We start from the raw sequence: 22,180 nt of genomic DNA, 5'->3' as shown, positions 1-22,180 counted from the left end.
TTTTGATGGAGACAGTGTAGAGGGAGCTTTACTCTGTATCTAATTGATGTAGTCAGAGGCAGACACTCCACGAGTGGCCAGGCTGACAGGGTACAACTCACTTTATTCCACACTCGCTAGTACAATCACTCCTATCCCCCCCCCTCCCCCCGCCCCCGGCCAGGGTTTATATTCTGTGGGGTGTTCCTCCAATTGGGAGGACTCTCCGCCCCCTAGTCATCTGAGTAGCTCATTCTCTGAGTCACATGGAGTCTGTGGGCGTGATTGTCCGACCCTCCGCCGCCGGGTCTGAGAATCGCCAGGGGGCGGTGTGACTCCCGCCCCCGCCGGCTGTCGTATTCTCTGGCACTGGGATTTGCCGGGGGCGGGAATCACGCCGCGCCAGTCGGCGGGCGCTGGCAGCGCCCCCCCCCCGGCGATTCTCCGGCCCGCGAAGGGCCGAGTGGCCGCCTGTTTTTTGCCGGTCCCGCCGGCGTAAATTCGAGTAGGCCCTTACTGCCGGGCCCTGGCGGCGCGGGCGGCCTCCGGGGTTCTCGGCGGGGTGCGGGGGGTTCTGGCCCCGGGAGGTGCCCCCACGGTGGCCTGGCCCGCGATCAGGGCCCACCGATCCACGTGCGATCCGTGGGGGCGCTCTATTCTTCCGCACCGGTGGCTGTAGCCGTCCGCCATGGTCGGTGCGGACACGAAGCCCTCTGCGCAGGCGCTGGAATGTGGCCAGCACACGCCCGCGCTCCCGCACATGCGCCAACTTGCGCCGGCCGGCAGAGGCCCTTCAGCGCTGGTTGGCGAGGTGCCAAGCACTCCGGGGCCAGCCCAGCCCGCGGAGGTGCGAAGGATTCCGCAGAATCCAGCTCCTGCTGCTTCTGGCTGTCACCTTAATTCTGGACCTGGGGTGTTATCTGGCTACCTCTTCTGGACTTTGTAAACTGGACGACGCAAGGGAGAATGGTGCTATGACCAGTTAGATGGAGGGGAAGTTGCTTGAAGGAGCGAGAGAGAGAGAGAGGATAGAGCTTGCCTCCCTGCAGTTGCCATGCCTAGGACTCGTACTTGTTACTGGCTACCTTCCTGCTTATTGGCTGGCTGTGGAGCACGGGGCGGGTTTTAGTTGGCTTGCTGCTGGGTTGAAAGTGGAGGAGAACAGACTCACATTTGCAGTTTTGGACTAGATGGTGACGGGATGCCGGGACTGTGAGAGCAGCAGGGCGGTGGCCCAATTGACGACGTGTACTGCCTGTACTGATGTTTGGCGATGTATGGTTATTATTGTACTTTTGTTGTGTTTTGGGTTTTTCTGTGCCTAGCAGCTGGGTGCTCGCCAGCTGCGGCCCTCCTGCTTTTGTGCACTGGGGGTTGAGGGGTCCTTCCGGTGCTAGTGAGGGGTCTCTTCGGCCGTGTCCTGTATTGGTGTGCCCTTTTCGGGTGGTCTGTGCTGTTTGCCTGGGCGCCTTTCCGCTGATGTGGGGCGGGCGGAGGGGGGGGGGGAGGGCTGCTGGTGGGGGGGCGCGTGCTGGCTTGTGAGCTGGTGAATTTGGTTATTTTGGTGCCTTGCAAATGCTTTTAGCATATTACTGATTTTCGTGACTGTTTTTAGCAGGTTCCTAATTCTTTCGGTATTGTTGAGTCGTCAGTGAACTTAAATACCTGGAGGACGGGAATCGGACGCTATACAAGCTCTGTCCCTGTCGGGGGTTGGTAACACTGGGATTGGTTGAGGGTTGAAGAACATAGGAAGATACTAAAACAGAAGCAGGCCATTCTGCCCGTCCAACTCAGTCTGCTATTTCTTCTGTTGCTTTGTATCTGAACAGCATTCCGCCACCCATGTTCCCCGATATCCATACCCAACTCTATCTAATTCAGGCTTGAGGATGGCTGTTATTGGCCTGCCAGTATTTACAGCTTGTGGACTGAGAGCTGCCGATGTCACCAGCCTGTGTGTCGTGACGTATTACAGACCTCGCCTCTGCACGCCCTGCTTCTAACTTTAACATTGTGGCCCCTCATTTTCCATTACCCTTCCAGAGGAAATTATTTCTGATAGATAGTTGGTGGTTAGCACTGCTGCCTCGCAACACCAGGGACCCGGGTTCGATTCCGGCTTGGGTCACTATCTGTGCGGAGTCTGCACATCCTCCCCGTGTGTGCGAGGGTTTCCTCCGGGTGCTCCGGTTTCCTCCCACAGTCCAAAGACCTGCAGGTTAGGTGGATTGGCCATGCTAAAATTTCCCTTAGTGTCCAAAATTTCCCTTAGTGTTGGGTTGTTGGGTGGGGTTACTGGGTCATGGGGATAGGGTGGAGGTGTGGGCTTGGGTAGGGTGCTCTTTCCAAGAGCTGGTGCAGACTCGATGGGCCGAATGGCCTCCTTCGGCACTGTAAATTCTATGACACTGTTAATGTTCGTTGATAATTTCCAGTTCACTGTCTCACTTACCTTAGGGATTAGAGAGCGGAGAGAAGCTGACCAAGATGAGATGGGAGGGTGGGATGGAGTCTGGGATGAGATGAGGGTGTGGGATGTGATCTGGGATGGGGTTTGGATGGGATGGGGTTTGGGATGGGATTGGAGGCTGTGATAGAGTTTGGGATGAGATGGGAGGCTGGAATGGGATTTGGGATGAGATGGGAGGCTGGGATGGGGTTTGGAATGGGATGGGAGGCTGGGATGGGGTTTGGGATGGGATGGGAGTCTGGGATGGGACGGGAGTCTGGGATGGGATGGGGTTTGGAATGGGATGGGCGGCTGGGATGGGGTTTGGAATGGGATGGGAGTCTGGGCTGGGATGGGAGTCTGGGATGGGGTATGGGATGGGTTGGGAGTCTGGGATGGGGTTTGGAATGGGATGGGAGTTTGGGATGGGGTATGGGATGGGATGGGAGTCTGGGCTGGGATGGGAGTCTGGGATGGGGTATGGGATGGGTTGGGAGTCTGGGATGGGGTTTGGAATGGGATGGGAGTTTGGGATGGGGTATGGGATGGGATGGGAGTCTGGGCTGGGATGGGAGTCTGGGATGGGGTATGGGATGGGATGGGAGGCTGGGATGGGGTTTGGGATGGGATGGGAGTCTGGGCTGGGATGGGAGTTTGGGATGGGGTATGGGATGGGATGGGAGGCTGGGATGGGGTTTGGGATGGGATGGGAGGCTGGGATGGGATGGGAGGCTGGGATGGGATGGGAGTCTGGGATGGGGTTTGGGATGGGATGAGAGTCTGGGATGGGATGGGAGGCTGGGATGGGATGAGAGTCTGGGATGGGGTTTGAAAAAATGAAAATGAAATGAAATGAAAATCGCTTATTGTCACAAGTAGGCTTCAAACGAAGTTACTGTGAAAAGCCCCTAGTCGCCACATTCCGCCGCCTGTTCGGGGAGGCTGGTTCGGGAATTGAACCGTGCTGCTGGCCTGCCTTGGTCTGCTTTCAAAGCCAGCGATTTAGCCCTGTGCTAAACAGCCCCTGTGGTGGGGAGGGAAACACTGATGAAGGAATGGGATTTGGGATGGGATGGGGTTTGGAATGGGATGGGATTTGGGATGGGATGGGCTTTGGGATGGGATTTGGGATGGGCTGGGAGGCTGGGATGGGATTTGGGGTGGGGTGGGAGACTGGGATGGGATGGGATGGGAGGCTGTGATGGGATTTGGGATGGGATGGGAGGCTGGGATGGGATTTGGGATAAGATGGGAGACTGGGATGAGATTTGGGATAAGATGGGAGACATGGATGAGATTTGGGATGGGATGGCAGACTGGGATGGAATTTGGGATAGGATGGGAGGCTAGGATGGAATTTGGGATGAGATGGGAGGCTGGGATGGGATGGGAGGCTGGGATGAGATTTGGGATGGGAGACTGTGATGGGATTTGGGATGAGATGGGAGGCTGGGATGGGGTTTGGAATGGGATGGGATGGGAGGCTGGGATGGGGTTTGGGTTGTGAGACTGGAATGGGATTTTGGATGAGATGGGAGACTGCGATGGGGTTTGGGATGAGATGGGAGGCTGGGATGGGATTTGGGATATGATGGGAGGCTGGGATAGGGTTTGGCATAGGATGGGAGACTGGGATGGGGTTTGGGATGGGATGGGAGGGTGAGATGGGATTTGGGATGGGAAGGGAGGCTGGGATGGGGGTTGGGATGGGATGGGAGGCTGGGATGGGATTTGGGATGGGATGGGATTTGGGATGGTGTTTGAGATGGGATGGGATGGGGTTTGGGATGGGATGGGAGGCTGGGATGGGGTTTGGGTTGGGGTGGTGTTTGGGATGGGATGGGATGGGATGGGAGGCTGGGATGGGGTTTGGGATGGGATGGGATTTGGGATGGGATTTGGGATGGGATGGGATTTGGGATGGGATTTGGGATGGGATGGGAGGCTGGGTTGGGATTTGGGATGGGATGGGAGGCTGGGTTGGGATTTGGGATGGGATGGGAGGCTGGGTTGGGATTTGGGATAGGATGGGAGGTTGGGACGGGGTTTGGGATGGGGTTTGGGTTGGGATGGTGTTTGGGATGAGATGAGCGTGTGGGATGTGATCTGGGATGGGGTTTGGGGTGGGATGTGATCTGGGATGGGGTTTGGGATGGGATGGGAGGCTGGGATGGGGTTTGGGTTGGGGTGGTGTTTGGGATGGGATGGGAGGCTGGGATGGGGTTTGGGATGGGGTTTGGGTTGGGATGGTGTTTGAGATGAGATGGGAGGCTGGGATGGAGGATGGCATGGGAGCGTATTCTGAAATCAGAGTGGGCTGTGGGTGCTGTTGCTGTGTCAGAGAGAGAATGTGACCCTGTATGAATCTGAAACACTCTGTCCTGTAGGTGGGTCATCACCGAAGGAGAGCGCCTTCGGCTACTTCAATACCGCCTGTGTGGTGATCTTACTCGCTATCGCTGCTTACCTCATCCTGCCTCAATTGGTGAGTTCCCCCATCTACAGCTCATTCTAACCCGACCACCCCCCCTTACCGGGACCCGACCACCCCCCCTTACCGGGATCCCCCCCCTTACCGGGACATCCCCACCTTACCGGGCCCCCTCCCCTTACCGGGACATCCCCCCTTTACCGAGACAGCCCCCCCCTTACCGGGACACCCCCCCCTTACCGGGACACCCCCCCCTTACCGGGACCCCCCCCCCTTACCGGGACATCCCCCCCTTACCGAGACAGCCCCCCCGTACCGGGACATCCCCTCTTTACCGAGACAGCCCCCCCTTTCCGAGACAGCCCCCCCTTACTGGGACAGCCCCCCCTTACCGGGACAGTCCCTATACCGAGACAGCCCCCCTTAGCAGTGTGGTTAGCGGGGTGGTTAGCAGTGTGGTTAGCAGTGTGGTTAGCGGGGTGGTTAGCAGGGTGGTTAGCAGTGTGGTTAGCGGGGTGGTTAGCGGGGTGGTTAGCAGTGTGGTTAGCAGTGTGGTTAGCGGGGTGGTTAGCAGGGTGGTTAGCAGTGTGGTTAGCGGGGTGGTTAGCAGTGTGGTTAGCAGTGTGGTTAGCGGGGTGGTTAGCAGTGTGGTTAGCGGGGTGGTTAGCAGGGTGGTTAGCAGTGTGTTAGCAGTGTGGTTAGCAGTGTGGTTAGCGGGGTGGTTAGCGGGGTGGTTAGCGGGGTGGTTAGCGGGGTGGTTAGCAGTGTGGTTAGCAGTGTGGTTAGCAATGTGGTTAGCGGGGTGGTTAGCGGGGTGGTTAGCAGTGTGGTTAGCGGGGTGGTTAGCGGGGTGGTTAGCAGGGTGGTTAGCGGGGTGGGTAGCAGTGTGGTTAGCAGTGTGGTTAGCGGGGTGGTTAGCGGGGTGGTTAGCAGTGTGGTTAGCGGGGTGGTTAGCGGGGTGGTTAGCGGGGTGGTTTACGGGGTGGTTAGCGGGGTGGTTAGCGGGGTGGTTAGCAGTGTGGTTAGCGGGGTGGTTAGCGGGGTGGTTAGCGGGGTGGTTAGCAGTGTGGTTAGCGGGGTGGTTTACGGGGTGGTTAGCGGGGTGGTTAGCAGGGTGGTTCGTGGGGTGGTTAGCGGTGTGGTTAGCGGGGTGGTTAGCAGTGTGGTTAGCGGGGTGGTTAGCAGTGTGGTTAGCGGGGTGGTTAGTGGGGTGGTTAGCAGTGTGGTTAGCGGGGTGGTTAGCAGTGTGGTTAGCGGGGTGGTTAGCGGGGTGGTTAGCAGTGTGGTTAGCGGGGTGGTTAGCGGGGTGGTTAGCGGGGTGGTTAGCAGTGTGGTTAGCGGGGTGGTTAGCAGCGTGGTTAGTGGGGTGGTTAGCGGGGTGGTTAGCGGGGTGGTTAGCGGGGTGGTTAGCAGTGTGGTTAGCGGGGCAGTTAGTGGGGCGGTTAGCGGGTGGTTAGTGTGGTTAGCGGGGCAGTTAGTGGGGCGGTTAGCGGGTGGTTAGTGTGGTTAGCGGGGCAGTTAGCGGGGTGGTTAGCGGGGTGGTTCACGGGTGGTTAGTGTGGTTAGCGGGGTGGTTAGCGGGGCGGTTCACGGGTGGTTAGTGTGGTTAGCGGGGCAGTTAGCGGGGCGGTTCACGGGTGGTTAGTGTGGTTAGCGGGGCAGTTAGCGGGGCGGTTAGCGGGTGGTTAGTGTGGTTAGCGGGGCAGTTAGTGGGGCGGTTAGCGGGTGGTTAGTGTGGTTAGCGGGGCAGTTAGTGGGGCGGTTAGCGGGTGGTTAGTGTGGTTAGCGGGGCAGTTAGCGGGGTGGTTAGCGGGGTGGTTCACGGGTGGTTAGTGTGGTTAGCGGGGTGGTTAGCGGGGCGGTTCACGGGTGGTTAGTGTGGTTAGCGGGGTGGTTAGCGGGGCGGTTCACGGGTGGTTAGTGTGGTTAGCGGGGCAGTTAGCGGGGCGGTTAGCGGGGCGGTTCACGGGTGGTTAGTGTGGTTAGCGGGGCAGTTAGCGGGGCGGTTAGCGGGGTGGTTCGCGGGTGGTTAGTGTGGTTAGCGGGGTTGTTAGCGCGGCGGTCCGCGGGTGGTTAGTGTGGTTAGCGGGGTGGTTAGCGGGGCGGTTCATGGGTGGTTAGTGTGGTTAGCGGGGCAGTTAGCGGGGCGGTTAGTGGGGTGGTTAGTGTGGTTAGCGGGGCAGTTAGCGGGGTGGTTAGCGGGGCGGTTCACGGGTGGTTAGTGTGGTTAGCAGCGTGGTTAGCGGGGTGGTTAGCGGGTGGTTAGTGTGGTTAGCGGGGCAGTTAGCGGGGTGGTTAGCGGGGAGGTTCACGGGTGGTTAGTGTGGTTAGCGGGGTGGTTAGCGGGGCGGTTCACGGGTGGTTAGTGTGGTTAGCGGGGCAGTTAGCGGGGCGGTTAGTGGGGTGGTTCACGGGTGGTTAGTGTGGTTAGCGGGTGGTTAGCGGGGTTGTTAGCGGGGTTGTTAGCGGATGATTAGTGTGGTTAGTGGGCTGGTTTGCAGTTTGGTTAGCGTGGCGGTTAGTGGGTAGTTAGTGTGGTTAGCGGGTCGGCCAGCGGGGCGGTTCGCGTGTGGTTAGTGTGTTTAGCGGGGTTGTTAGCGGGGCGGTTAGCGGGGTGGTTAGCGGGATTGTTAGCGGTGTGGTTAGCGGGGTGGTTAGCAGTGTGGTTAGCGGGGTGGTTAGCGGGGCAGTTAGCGGGGCGGTTAGCGGGGTGGTTAGCGGGGTGGTTAGCGGGGTGGTTAGCGGGGTGGTTAGTGTGGTTAGCGGGGTGGTTAGCAGGGTGGTTAGCGGGGTGGTTAGGGGGTGGTTAGCGGGGTGGTTAGCAGTGTGGTTAGTGGGGTGGTTAGCAGTGTGGTTAGCAGGGTGGTTAGCGGGGTGGTTAGCAGTGTGGTTAGCGGGGTGGTTAGCAGTGTGGTTAGCGGGGTGGTTAGCGGGGTGGTTAGCAGTGTGGTTAGCAGGGTGGTTAGCGGGGTGGTTAGCAGTGTGGTTAGTGGGGTGGTTAACGGGGTGGTTAGCAGGGTGGTTAGCGGGGTGGTTAGGGGGTGGTTAGCGGGGTGGTTAGCAGTGTGGTTAGCGGGGTGGTTAGCAGTGTGGTTAGCCGGGTGGTTAGCGGGGTGGTTAGCAGTGTGGTTAGCGGGGTGGTTAGCAGTGTGGTTAGCAGTGTGGTTAGCGGGGTGGTTAGCAGTGTGGTTAGCGGGGTGGTTAGCAGTGTGGTTAGCGGAGTGGTTAGCGGTGTGGTTAGCAGTGTGGTTAGCGGGGTGGTTAGCGGGGTGGTTAGCGGGGTGGTTAGCAGTGTGGTTAGTGAGGTGGTTAGCGGGGTGGTTAGCGGGGTGGTTAGCAGTGTGGTTAGCAGTGTGGTTAGCGGGGTGGTTAGCAGTGTGGTTAGCGGAGTGGTTAGCGGTGTGGTTAGCAGTGTGGTTAGCGGGGTGGTTAGCGGGGTGGTTAGCGGGGTGGTTAGCAGTGTGGTTAGTGGGGTGGTTAGCGGGGTGGTTAGCGGGGTGGTTAGCGGGGTGGTTAGCAGGATGGTTAGCGGGGTGGTTAGGGGGTGGTTAGCGGGGTGGTTAGCAGTGTGGTTAGTGGGGTGGTTAGCAGTGTGGTTAGCAGGGTGGTTAGCGGGGTGGTTAGCAGTGTGGTTAGCGGGGTGGTTAGCAGTGTGGTTAGCGGGGTGGTTAGCGGGGTGGTTAGCAGTGTGGTTAGCAGGGTGGTTAGCGGGGTGGTTAGCAGTGTGGTTAGCGGGGTGGTTAGCAGGGTGGTTAGCGGGGTGGTTAGGGGGTGGTTAGCGGGGTGGTTAGCAGTGTGGTTAGCGGGGTGGTTAGCAGTGTGGTTAGCCGGGTGGTTAGCGGGGTGGTTAGCAGTGTGGTTAGCGGGGTGGTTAGCAGTGTGGTTAGCAGTGTGGTTAGCGGGGTGGTTAGCAGTGTGGTTAGCGGGGTGGTTAGCAGTGTGGTTAGCGGAGTGGTTAGCGGTGTGGTTAGCAGTGTGGTTAGCGGGGTGGTTAGCGGGGTGGTTAGCAGTGTGGTTAGTGGGGTGGTTAGCGGGGTGGTTAGCGGGATGGTTAGCAGTGTGGTTAGCAGTGTGGTTAGCGGGGTGGTTAGCAGTGTGGTTAGCGGAGTGGTTAGCGGTGTGGTTAGCAGTGTGGTTAGCGGGGTGGTTAGCGGGGTGGTTAGCGGGGTGGTTAGCAGTGTGGTTAGTGGGGTGGTTAGCGGGGTGGTTAGCGGGGTGGTTAGCGGGGTGGTTAGCAGTGTGGTTAGTGTGTGGTTAGCGGGGTGGTTAGCAGGATGGTTAGCGGGGTGGTTAGCGGGGTGGTTAGCAGTGTGGTTAGCAGGGTGGTTAGCGGGGTGGTTAGCGTGGTTGTTAGCGGGGTGGTTAGCAGTGTGGTTAATGGGGTGGTTAGCGGGGTGGTTAGCAGTGTGGTTAGCGGGGTGGTTAGCAGTGTGGTTAGCGGGGTGGTTAGCAGTGTGGTTAGCAGTGTGGTTAGCGGGGTGGTTAGCGGGGTGGTTAGCAGTGTGGTTAGCAGGGTGGTTAGCGGGGTGGTTAGCGTGGTTGTTAGCGGGGTGGTTAGCAGTGTGGTTAGCGGGGTGGTTAGCGGGGCGGTTAGCAGTGTGGTTAGCAGGGTGGTTAGCGGGGTGGTTAGCGTGGTTGTTAGCGGGGTGGTTAGCAGTGTGGTTAATGGGGTGGTTAGCGGGGTGGTTAGCAGTGTGGTTAGCGTGGTTGTTAGCAGTGTGGTTAGCAGTGTGGTTAGCGGGGTGGTTAGCAGTGTGGTTAGCGTGGTTGTTAGCAGTGTGGTTAGCAGTGTGGTTAGCGTGGTTGTTAGCAGTGTGGTTAGCAGTGTGGTTAGCGGGGTGGTTAGCAGTGTGGTTAGCGGGGTGGTTAGCAGTGTGGTTAGCGGGGTGGTTAGCAGTGTGGTTAGCGGGGTGGTTTACGGGGTGGTTAGCCGTGTGGTTAGCAGTATGTTTAGCGGGGTGGTTAGCGGGGTGGTTAGTGGGGTGGTTAGCAGTGTGCTTAACGGGGTGGTTAGCAGGGTGGTTAGCGGTGTGGTTAGCAGAGCAGTTAGCGGGGCGGTTAGCGGGTGGTTAGTGTGGTTAGCGGGGTGGTTAGCGGGGCGGTTCACGGGTGGTTAGTGTGGTTAGTGTGCAGTTAGCGGGGCGGTTAGTGGGGCGGTTCACGGGTGGTTAGTGTGGTTAGCGGGGTTAGCGCGGCGTTTCGCGGGTGGTTAGTGTGGTTAGCGGGGTTGTTAGCGGGGCCGTTCGCGTGCGGTTAGTGTGGTTAGCGGGGTTGTTAGCGGGGCGGTTAGTGGGTGGTTAGTGTGGTTAGCGGGGCGGTTAGCAGGGCGGTTAGTTTGGTTAGCGGCGCGTTTAGCAGGTGGTTAGTGTGGTTATCGGGGCGGTTTGCGGCTGGTTAGTGTGGTTCTCGGGGCGGTTAGCGTGGCGGTTAGTGGGTTGTTAGTGTGGTTATCGGGGCAGCTAGCGGGGCGGTTAGCGGGTGGTTAGTGTGGTTAGCGGGGCAGTTAGCGGGGCGGTTAGCGGGTGGTTAGTGTGGTTAGCGGGGCAGTTAGCGGGGCGGTTCGCGGGTGGTTAGTGTGGTTAGCGGGGCGGTTAGCGGGTGGTTAGTGTGGTTAGCGGGGCTGTTCGCGGGTGGTTAGTGTGGTTAGCGGGGTTGTTAGCGGGGCAGTTAGCGCGTGGTTAGTGTGGTTAGCGGGGCTGAAAATTGCAGGAATGTGTTCGCCTTTGAATGCATTTTAGGCCAGTTCAACATTTCAGCCCCTGAACCGAGCTGGTGAATCGGCCATGGAGACACAGGGCAGAGGGGGAGCTGAGGGGGAGCGGGGCACCTGGAGAGAATACTTCCTGGGGTAGAAGCTTACCTTGCTGCTGGTTTTGTGTGGGGTCTATGTCAGCAAGATCATTCAGTGTCAACAGCATTTAATCCTGCCTGTTTACATCTTCAATCCACATTCAGGAATTCTCCCGATATTATTTTCATAAAGGGAAAAGTGCCTGGAAGGAGGCCAAAGAGAATGAGGACGAGAGAATCGCCAAGATTGATCTCATCAAGCAAGGTGAGAATGTAAAACATTGAAAATAGAAGCAGGAGGAGGCCATTCGGGCCTTCGAGCCTGCTCCGCCATTCATTCTGATCATGGCTGATCATCAAGTTCAATACGCTGATCCCACCTTCCCCCCATATCTCTTTAGCCCCGAGAGCTCATAGAATCATAGAATTCCAGTGCAGAAGGAGGCCATTCGGCGCTTCGAGTCTGTACCGGCCCTTGGAATGAGCACCCCACTCAAGCCCACACCTCCTCCACTCCCTTCCCTAATTCCTTCTTCAAATTCCACAACGTTTTGGCCTCAACTACTTTCTGTGGGAGTGAATTCCACAGATTCACCGCTCTCTGGGTGGAGAAATTTCTCCTCACCTCAGTCCTAAAAGATTTACCCCTTATCCTCAAACTCTGACCCCTCGGTCTGGACTCCCCCACCATCGGGAACGTTCTTTCTGAATCTGTCTAATCCTGGTAGAATTGTGTAAGTTTCTACGAGATCGGTTATGAGCCAGGGTTTAGAGAACCCCAAAGTGTATCATGGAGTTCACCTGACGCACAACTTTTCATAGATTGTGGTATGGGGAGCACACGGCCCACTCTACAGGTGTGGGACAGCAGAAATGGAAAAGTATTTTTTAAAGAAAAACATTGTTTATTCTATGAACTCAAGTTAACCTTTTTAAAACATACAGTGAACATCTTAGCAACTATCAATTCAAATACAACCCCCAAAGAATACAGCACTAGGTAATGCTTAATAACTTCCCAAACAACATCCAGAAGACAAAAGAAACACCTTTTAACAGAAGCACATCAGGTTTACATTCACGACTGAGAACATTTAGAATTCTGAATTCACCAAATGATCAAGAGATAGTCTTTTGATGGCAGAGAGATCAACAGTGCACCTGCTCTGTCTGGCTTCAGCTCCAACACTGAAAACGAAACCAAAAAAAAAAGACAGACACCCCAAAGCTTTGCTCAAAGTGAAACTAAAAAGCAGAACCAGAGCTCAGCTCCACCCACACTCTGACATCACTGCAGGAACATGAACAGACAGACATTTCTCAAAGTGATATTCTCATGACACCTCCCCCCTCAAGAAAAAAAACCCATCAACTTCAAGATGGTTTCATTTTTCACCTTCTCACTATCCTTTAAGAAATGCACACAGTAAATATACTTTCACATTTGGAGTACTGTGTACAGTTCTGGTCACCTCATTTTAGGAAGGATGTGGAAGCTTTGTAAAAGGTGCAAAGAATATTTACCAGGATGTTGCCTGGAATGGAGAGTAGGTCTTACGAGGAAAGGTTGAGGGTGCTAGGCCTTTTCTCATTAGAACGGAGAAGGATGAGGGGCGACTTGATAGAGGTTTATAAGATGATCAGGGGAATAGATAGAGTAGACAGTCAGAGACTTTTTCCCCGGGTGGAACAAACCATTACAAGGGGACATAAATTTAAGGTGAAAGGTGGAAGATATAGGAGGGATATCAGAGGTAGGTTCTTTACCCAGAGAGCAGTGGGGGCATGGAATGCACTCCCTGTGGAAGTAGTTGAGTCGGAAACATTAGGGACCTTCAAGCAGCTATTGGATAGGTACATGGATTACGGGAAAATGATATAGTGTAGATTTATTTGTTCTTAAGGGCAGCACGGTAGCATTGAGGATAGCACAATTGCTTCACAGCTCCAGGGTCCCAGGTTCGATTCCAGCTTGGGTCACTGTCTGTGCGGAGTCTGCACATCCTCCCCGTGTGTGCGTGGGTTTCCTCCAGGTGCTCCGGTTTCCTCCCACAGTCCAAAGATGTGCAGGTTAGGTGAATTGGCCAATGATAAATTGCCCTTAATGTCCAAAATTGCCCTTGGTGTTGGGTGGAGGTGTTGAGTTTGGGTAGGGTGCTCTTTCCGGGAGCCGGTGCAGACTCAAAGGGCCGAATGGCCTCCTTCTGCACTGTAAATTCAATGATAATCTATGATTAATCTAGGACAAAGGTTCGGCACAACATCGTGGGCCGAAGGGCCTGTTCTGTGCTGTATTTTCTATGTTCTATGTTCATTTCAAAAACAACACACTCAAACAGGTATAATAATATAGTCCATTTTTTTTTCGTTCTTCTTCCTCCAACTGAAATCTTTCTCGATTGACAGTCCCTTTGAACAAGAAGGTCTCTGCACGATCTGTCCATTTCTCTATGCCTCAGCATTTCTCTTTAAAGTCAGATACTTTAGTTCAATCTGAACACAGAGTCCCTTGTAATTCTCCAACACAGGAGCATTGGTTATCGCAGCTTTAAGGCAGTCAAATGCCTGTTGAAAGTCCGCTGTCCATTGAAATTTTTCACGTTTCTTACGCAAGTCCATCAGTGGAGCAATCACGCTACAATATGTTTGCACAAATGTTCGATCAAATCCACTCATGCCAAGAAATCGCATTATTTCCCTTCGTCTCGAGGGTATCGGAAACTCCTCAAGGAAAGTGACTTGGGCTTTTCCAAATTCACTTTTGACTAGGTTTATCACCAAACCCACCTTTTTAAATGTTGTGTCCATGTCTGGCTGAAAACTACCAGATCGTCCATGTATACCGCGCAATTGGGTAATCCTGAAACAACTTTGTTAGTTAACCGTTGAAATGTGACTGGGGCGTTTTTCATGCCAAATAGCATAACTTTGAATTGGTATGTACCATCTGGAGTCACAAAAGCTGAAATCTCCTTCGCCCTTTCGGATAAAGGTACCTGCCAGTAACCTTTAAGTAAATCCAATTTGGAAATAAAAGCTGATTGTCCCACTTTCTCAGTGCAATCCTCCAAACGTGGGATAGGATAAGAGCCCATTCTTGTAACTGCATTAACCTTTCTATAGTCCACACACAACCGTTGGGTACCGTCTGGTTTAGGTACCATCACTATGGGTGAGCTCCATTGGCTGCAACCCACTTCAATTATGCCATTTTTAAGCATACTCTCAGTCTCTTTGTTAACCTGTGCCAATTTTAAAGGATTAAGTCTATATGGTGTTGTTTGATTGGAACAGCCTTTCCCACATCTACATCATGTATAGCAATTTTAGTACTTCCCAATTTACCTCTACAAACTTGCCCATGTGATATCAATAACTCTTTCAGGTCAGTTCATTTTTCCTCTTGAAGGTTACTCACCAATTTATCCCAATTTTTAATAACATCCTCGTTTTCCAATTCAATTTGATGTATGTCAAATTCACAGTCATCTGGATTTGGTTCGTCACTTTGAGTTAGAATCATTAAAACCTCCTCCTTTTTCTCCCCATCCCTTTCAAAGTACCTTTTAAGCATATTCGCATGACACACTCGGTGAGTCTTCCTTCTGCCTGGTGTTTTTCCCACATAATTCACCTCACTTAATTTCCTTTCAATCTGATAAGGTCCACAAAACCTAGCTTTAAAAGGTTCACCTACCAGTGGTAACAATACTAAAACTGTATCTCCACTGGCAAAACTACGAACTTTTGATTTCTTGTCCGCTACCCGTTTCATCACATTTTGTGCAACTTTTAAATATTGTCTTGCAAATTCACCGGCTCTATTTAATCATTCCCTAAAATGTGACACGTAATCCAATAATGTAATTTCCGGTTTCTCACCCACCAATTTTTCCTTAATCAATTTAAGTGGTCCTCTTACCTCATGACCATAAATTAGTTCAAAAGGACTAAATTTGGTTGACTCATTTGGAGCATCCCTAATTGCAAACAGTACGAATTGAATTCCTTAATCTCAATCCTCTGGATAATCTTGACAATACGCCCTCAACATTGTCTTTAATGTCTGATGCCACCTTTCTAAAGCTCCCTGCAATTCTGGATGGTACGCAGTTGATTTAAATTGTTTTATTCCTAAGCTTTCCGTAACTTCTTTGAATAACCTTGAGGTAAAATTCGATCCTTGATCCAATTGTATTTCTGTGGGTGTCCATATCTAGTAAAGAATTTAAGTAACTCCTCCACAATTTTTTTAGCTGCAATATTATGTACTGGAATGACCTCTGGAAACCTAGTAGACACATTCAATATCGTCAAAAGATATTGATTCCCACTTTTTGTTTTAGGAAGCGGTCCTACACAATTAATTAGGACCCTTGTAAAAGGTTCCTCAAATGCTGGAATGGATATTAAGGGCGCTAGTTTTATCACTGCTTGAGGTTTCCCTATCACTTGACATGTGTGACATGATTGACAAAATTTAACTACATCTTTATGTAGTCCAGGCCAATAAAAATGTTTCTGGATTTTGGCTTGAGTTTTCCTTGTTCCCAAATGACCTCCCACTGGTACCTCATGTGCAACTCGCAACACCTCCTTTCTATACCCAACCGGCAATACGACTTGATGAACGTCTGCCCACTTTTCATCCACCTGCATATGTAACGGTCTCCATTTTCTCATGAAGACATCACTTTTATGGTAATAACACTCTGGTATACACTCAGATTCCTCTTCCGTATATGCTTTCTGATACATCTCCACCTCCACCCTATCCCCATAACCCAGTAACCCCACCCAACACTAAGGGCAATTTTGGACACTAAGGGCAATTTATCATGGCCAATCCACCTAACCTGCACATCTTTGGACTGTGGGAAGAAACCGGACCACCCGGAGGAAACCCACGCACACACGGGGAGGACGTGCAGACTCCGCACAGACAGTGACCCAAGCCGGAATCGAACCTGGGACCCTGGAGCTGAGAAGCAATTGTGCTATCCACAATACTACCGTGCTTTTAACCCTCTGCTCTTCCACATGAGTTCTCACTATATCAGGAATTGAATTTTTAAACTCCTCCAAAAGTATAATTTCTCTGAGAGCATCATACGTTTGGTCTATTTTCAAAGTCCTGATCCATCTATCAAAATTACTCTGTTTGAGCCTTTCAAACTCCCATGTATGTTTGACTAAATTCTTTCCTCAAATTTCTAAACCTTTGTCTGGAAGCTTCAGGCACTAGTTCATATGCACCTAAGATGGAATTTTTCATCTCCTCATACGTCCCAGATACCTCCTCCAGTAGTGATGCAAAGACTTCACCAGCTCTACCTATCAGCTTTGTTTGAATCAGTAATACCCACATGTCCTGTGGCCATTTCATTTGTTTAGCTACCTTCTCAAATGAAATGAAAAAGGCTTCCACCTCCTTCTCGTCAAACCTTGGCAGTGCTTGGACATATTTAAATAGATCCCCACCAAGCCTTTGATTATGATGCTCTTTCTCACTGTCCTCATTACTGTCATCCAACTGTACATTTCCTTTTACATCTGGCAATTTTAACTGATTGTCATGTTTCATGGCCATTTTCTGAGGTTCAAACTCTCTCTCTTTATCTTTTTCCCTGATCTGTATCTCCCTTTCTCTTTCTTTTTGTTCTGCTAGGGCTATTCTTTCTTTTCTCCTTTCTACTCTCTCCTTTTCTTTTTCCTCTCTCTTTCGTATTTCAGCCACTTTAATTCTTTCTCAGGTTCCATTTCTTTAATTTGTAACTGAATCGTTGCAATTTCCAATGAGTCAAACTGTATCTCAGGCAACTTTAAATGCTCAGCCACTTCCATAATTACCTCACCTTTTCGCATTTTGTCAGGTAATGTTTTGCCAAATCTAACAGTCTGCTTTTAGTCTCTGTCCGTAAGGTACTGCGTGTGACCGTCTCCACCCCCAAAAACATCAGAGCCTCTGAAAAAGCCATTGTCCACAACACACTCCCCACTTAAACTGGAATACCACACCTGAAAAGCAACCACAATATGCTCACCCCTCACTGTCTTTAAGTTCACTCAGCCAATCCAATAGATAGACTTTTATCCTGGACGAGCCCCCAATTTGTTATAGGCCAGGGTTTAGAGAACCCCAAAGTGTATCATGGAGTTCACCTGACGAACAACTTTTAATAGATTGTGGTATGGGGAGCACACGGCCCACTCTACAGGTGTGGCACAGCAGAAATGGAAAAGCATTTTTTAAAGCAAAACAATGTTTATTCTATGAACTCAAGTTAACCTTTTTGAAACATAAAGTGAACATCTTAGCAACCATCAATTCAAATACAACCCCCAAAGAATACAACACTAAGTAATCCTTAATAACTTCCCAAACAACATCCAGAAGACAAAAGAAACACCTTTTAACAGAAGCACATCAGGTTTACATTCACTACTGAGAACATTTAGAATTCTGAATTCACCAAATGATCAAGAGATAGTCTTTTCATGGCAGAGAGACTAACAGTACACCTGCTCTGTCTGGCTTCAGCTCCAACACTGAAAACAAAAACAAAAAAACACAGACACACCCAAGCTTTTCTCAAAGTGAAACTAAAAAGCAGAACCAGAGCTCAGCTCCACCCACACTCTGACATCACTGCAGTAACATGAGCAGCCAAACATGTCTTAAAGTGACATTCTCATGACAGATCCCCTCTCTCTTCTAACTCCAATGAATATAATCCTAACCGACTCAGTCTCTCCTCATATGACAGTCCCGCCATCCCAGGAATCAGCCTGGTTAACCTTCACTGCTCTCCCTCCATAGCAAGAACATCCTTCCTCAGATCAGGACACCAAAACTGCCCACAATACTCCAGGTGTGGCCTCACCAATGCCCGATACAATTGCAGTAAAACATCTCTATTCCTAGACTCCAATCCTCTCGCTATGAAGGCCAACATACCATTTGCCTTCTTTACTGCCTGCTGTACCTGCGCGCTTACTTTCAGCGACTGATGCACGAGGACAGCAAGGTCTCGCTGAGTATCCGCCTCTCTCAATTTACACCCATTCAAATAATAATCTGCCTTCCTATTTTTGCTCCCGAAGCGGACAACCTCACATTTATCCACATTATACTGCATCTGCCATGCATCTGCCCACTCACTCAGCCTGTCTCTGCAACCTCCTCACAGCTCACCCTCCCAGCCAACTTTATATCGTAATAATAATAATCTTTATTGCTCCCGAAGCGGATAACCTCACATTTATCCACATTATACTGCATCTGCCATGCATCTGCCCACTCACTCAGCCTGTCCAAATCCCGCTGAAGCATCTCTGTATCCTCCTCACAGCTCACCCTCCCACCCAACTTTGTATCATCTGCAAATCAGGGGATAATACATTTAGTTCCCTCATCCAATTCTATCCATCTGAAGACACTCCCCACGATGGAGTGAGATGTGTAACAAGGACCTGTGTTAGAACATAGAACATAGAACAATACAGCGCAGTACAGGCCCTTTGGCCCACGATGTTGCACCGAAACAAAAGCCATCTAACCTACACTATGCCATTATCATCCATATTATGTTAATGATGCTGCGATGCTGAACAACTTTCTTATGAACGCTTTTGACTGCCCTTGCTCTGTTTATTGCAGTTTCTAATTGTCGATGGCTGGAAGCTTCCTCCCGTCCAGCTCTGTCAGTGAGTCCGCCATCGCTCTCTAACTACACCCAAGTCACCTTTTCATGCCCTGTGGAGTTTGTCCCCGGGCTAAAGCACACTTAGGGCACTATCTACCCGAGCGGGGACAGAGCCCCGTGACGCCCGCGATGCGCTGGAACTCCTCAGGGCAGAGCGAGATCGGGACACCATTTTTAAATAGCTTCCTAATCGCTCGAACCCTCGACATGACCCCGTAACCTCTCCCAAGCCTCAGCTCACGTATAAGGGCATCTCTCCACCCTTACATTCCCCACCATCTCGTTGTTCCCCACCCCCAGCCCTATGCAGGTCCGCTTCCCCCCACGCCCCATACCCCAAGCCAGCCTGCTCACCACACCCCCCCATTCCCGACCAGGCCCATTCCCCCCCTCTCCGCCTCGACCGGACCCGTTTCAACCGCCCTCATCCCAACTGGGCCCTCCCCCCCACTCCCCCACTCCCCTCCAAAGATGGTCTCCCGGAGCCCCCACCCCCACCCCCGAACACTGGTCCACAGCCCCGGTTCTCCCCCCCTCCCCCCACCCCCACGCCGCTGATTGCTCGGTTTCCAAGATGGCCACCCCATTCCTCCGACCCCCACAGCAGCCATTGCCCGAGCTTCACGTTTGAGTAGGTGCGCTAAACAGCGCCCGCGTGGCCGCTCTCTGCGTAGGCGGTTAGATCACGAGGGCCGTTAGATCTGGGGTCCTTCCCAATAATATGCGGCTTGGGGGTGAAGTGTTTACCCGGCCCTGCTGCCAAGTCTCCGAGACCCCGCGTATCGGCGCGTCAGGGTACGCTGGGCGCTGGAGTACGTGCCACCTGGCAGCTCCGTCTGCCGCTCAGCCCCTGATAATGGCGTCAGTGCGAAAAAAAGACCGGCATTCATTCCACAAACCGGGCCCAGTCCTGTGAACCTGCATCAGAGGTTTCCAAACTCTGTTGTCTTTGGACCTAGTCGGCGCTGTCGACAGCTCCACTTCATCCTCGTCGCCAGCCTTGGATCCAGTCAGGGCAGTCACAGGAAAGTGTTGATGAGGCACACGACAGAGGTTTAATCAGACAGTACAATGCACAGCTCCACTCTCCGAAAGGTTCTCCCCACCTGACCCCCATCCTGACCGGCTTTTATGTCCCTTCAGCCTCCCTTGTTAAGGGGAAGCCCCGGAAACCAGTATTCTAACCAGGTCACGGGGACCGCAATAGTCTACAGTCCAATACCCAGGTGAGGGTTACACCACTCTCCATTCTGTCAGTCTGACTGCATCTCCCCAATTCTGTTCACTCTCTCTCTGTATCTGCCCAATTCTGTTCACTGTCTCTCTGCATCTCCACAATTCTGTTCACTCTCTCTCTGTATCTCTCCAATTCTGTTCACTCTCTCTCTGTATCTCCAATTCTGTTCACTCTCTCTCTGTATCTCTCCAATTCTGTTCCCTCTCTCTCTGCATCTCTCCAATTCTGTTCACTCTCTCTCTGTATCTCCCCAATTCTGTTCACTCTCTATCTGCATCTCCCTAATTCTGTTCACTCACTCTCTGTATCTCTACAATTCTGTTCACTCACTCTCTGCATCTCTCCAATTCTGTTCACTCTCTCTCTGTATCTCCGCAATTCTGTTCACTCTCTATCTGCATCTCCCTAATTCTGTTCACTCTCTCTCTGTATCTCTACAATTCTGTTCACTCTCTCTCTGTATCTCCCCAATTCTGTTCCCTCTCTCTCTGTATCTCCCCAATTCTGTTCCCTCTCTCTCTGTATCTCCCCAATTCTGTTCCCTCTCTCTCTGTATGTCCCCAATTATGTTCCCTCTCTCTCTGTATCTTCCCAATTCTGTTCACTCTCTCTCTGTATCTCCCCAATTCTGTTCACTCTCTCTCTGTATCTCTTCAATTCTGTTCCCTCTCTCTCTGTATCTCCCCAATTCTGTTCAATCTCTCTCTGTACTCCCCAATTCTGTTCACTCTCTCTCTGTATCTCTTCAATTCTGTTCACTCTCTCTCTGTATCTCCCCAATTCTGTTCACTCTCTCTCTGTATCTCCCCAATTCTGTTCACTCACTCTCTGTATCTCCCCAATTCTGTTCACTCTCTCTCTGTATCTCCCCAATTCTGTTCACTCTCTCTCTGTATCTCTTCAATTCTGTTCACTCTCTCTCTGTATCTCCCCAATTCTGTTCACTCTCTCTCTGTATCTCCCCAATTCTGTTCACTCTCTCTCTGTATCTCCCCAATTCTGTTCACTCTCTCTCTGTATCTCCCCAATTATGTTCACTCTCTCTCTGTATCTCCCCAATTCTGTTCACTCTCTCTCTGTATCTCCCCAATTCTGTTCACTCTCTCTCTGTATCTCCCCAATTCTGTTCACTCTCTCTCTGTATCTCCCCAATTCTGTTCACTCTCTCTCTGTATCTCCCCGATTCTGTTCCCTCTCTCTGTATCTCCCCAATTCTGTTCACTCTCTCTGTATCTCTCCAATTCTGTTCACTCTCTCTCTGTATCTCTCCAATTCTGTTCACTCTCTCTCTGTATCTCCCCAATTCTGTTCACTCTCTCTCTGTATCTCCCCAATTCTGTTCACTCTCTCTCTGTATCTCCCCAATTCTGTTCACTCTCTCTCTCTGTCTCCCCAATTCTGTTCACTCTCTCTCTGTATCTCCCCAATTCTGTACACACTCTCTCTGTATCTCTCCAATTCTGTTCACTCTCTCTCTGTATCTCCCCAATTCTGTTCTCTCTCTCTCTGTATCTCCCCAATTCTGTTCACTCTCTCTCTGTATCTCCCCAATTCTGTTCACTCTCTGTCTGCATCTCCCCAATTCTGTTCACTCTCTCTCTGCATCTCCCCAATTCTGTTCTCTCTCTCTCTGTATCTCCCGAATTCTGGTCACTCTCTCTCTGTATCTCCCCAATTCTGTTCCCTCTCTCTCTGTATCTCCCCAATTCTGTTCACTCTGTCTCTGCATCTCCCCAATTCTGTTCCCTCTCTCTCTGTATCTCCCCAATTCTGTTCCCTCTCTCTCTGTATCTCCCCAATTCTGTTCACTCTCTCTCTGTATCTCCCCAATTCTGTTCACTCTCTCTCTGTATCTCCCCAATTCTGTTCACTCTCTCTCTCTGTGTCTCCCGAATTCTGTTCACTCTCTCTCTGTATCTCCCCAATTCTGTTCACTCTCTCTCTGTATCTCCCCAATTCTGTTCACTCTCTCTCTGCATCTCCCCAATTCTGTTCACTCTCTCTCTGTATCTCCCCAATTCTGTTCTCTCTCTCTCTGTATCTCCCCAATTCTGTTCACTCTGTCTCTGCATCTCCCTAATTCTGTTCACTCTCTCTCTGTATCTCTTCAATTCTGTTCTCTCTCTCTCTGTATCTCCCCAATTCTGTTCCCTCTCTCTCTGTATCTCCCCAATTCTGTTCACTCTCTCTCTGTATCTCCCCAATTCTGTTCCCTCTCTCTCTCTGTGTCTCCCGAATTCTGGTCACTCTCTCTGTATCTCCCCAATTCTGTTCACTCTCTCTCTCTGTGTCTCCCGAATTCTGGTCACTCTCTCTCTGTATCTCCCCAATTCTGTTCCCTCTCTCTCTCTGTGTCTCCCGAATTCTGGTCACTCTCTCTGTATCTCCCCAATTCTGTTCACTCTCTCTCTCTGTGTCTCCCGAATTCTGGTCACTCTCTCTCTGTATCTCCCCAATTCTGTTCCCTCTCACTCTGTATCTCCCCAATTATGTTCCCTCTCTCTCTGTATCTCCCCAATTCTGTTCCCTCTCTCTCTGTATCTCCCCAATTCTGTTCACTCTCTCTCTCTGTGTCTCCCGAATTC

The 22,180-nt window shown here is 51.7% G+C and overlaps 1 protein-coding gene across 6 annotated transcripts in view; it reads left to right on the top strand.

Annotated features, from left to right (window-relative positions):
• Positions 1-22,180, top strand: part of slc29a1b (solute carrier family 29 member 1b) — a 607,754-nt gene that overhangs the window by 481,716 nt on the left and 103,858 nt on the right. For all 6 annotated transcript variants that reach the window (XM_072500346.1, XM_072500344.1, XM_072500345.1 and 3 more), the window contains 2 exons: positions 4,819-4,916; positions 10,818-10,917. In XM_072500346.1, coding sequence (XP_072356447.1) covers positions 4,819-4,916; positions 10,818-10,917 — 198 coding nt within the window. The remainder of the gene's footprint in view (positions 1-4,818; positions 4,917-10,817; positions 10,918-22,180) is intronic.

Source organism: Scyliorhinus torazame, chromosome 4 (genome assembly GCF_047496885.1).
Source record: "Scyliorhinus torazame isolate Kashiwa2021f chromosome 4, sScyTor2.1, whole genome shotgun sequence".
Classification (NCBI taxonomy): Eukaryota; Metazoa; Chordata; class Chondrichthyes; order Carcharhiniformes; family Scyliorhinidae; genus Scyliorhinus; species Scyliorhinus torazame.
This window is presented reverse-complemented; position numbering and strand designations above follow the sequence as displayed.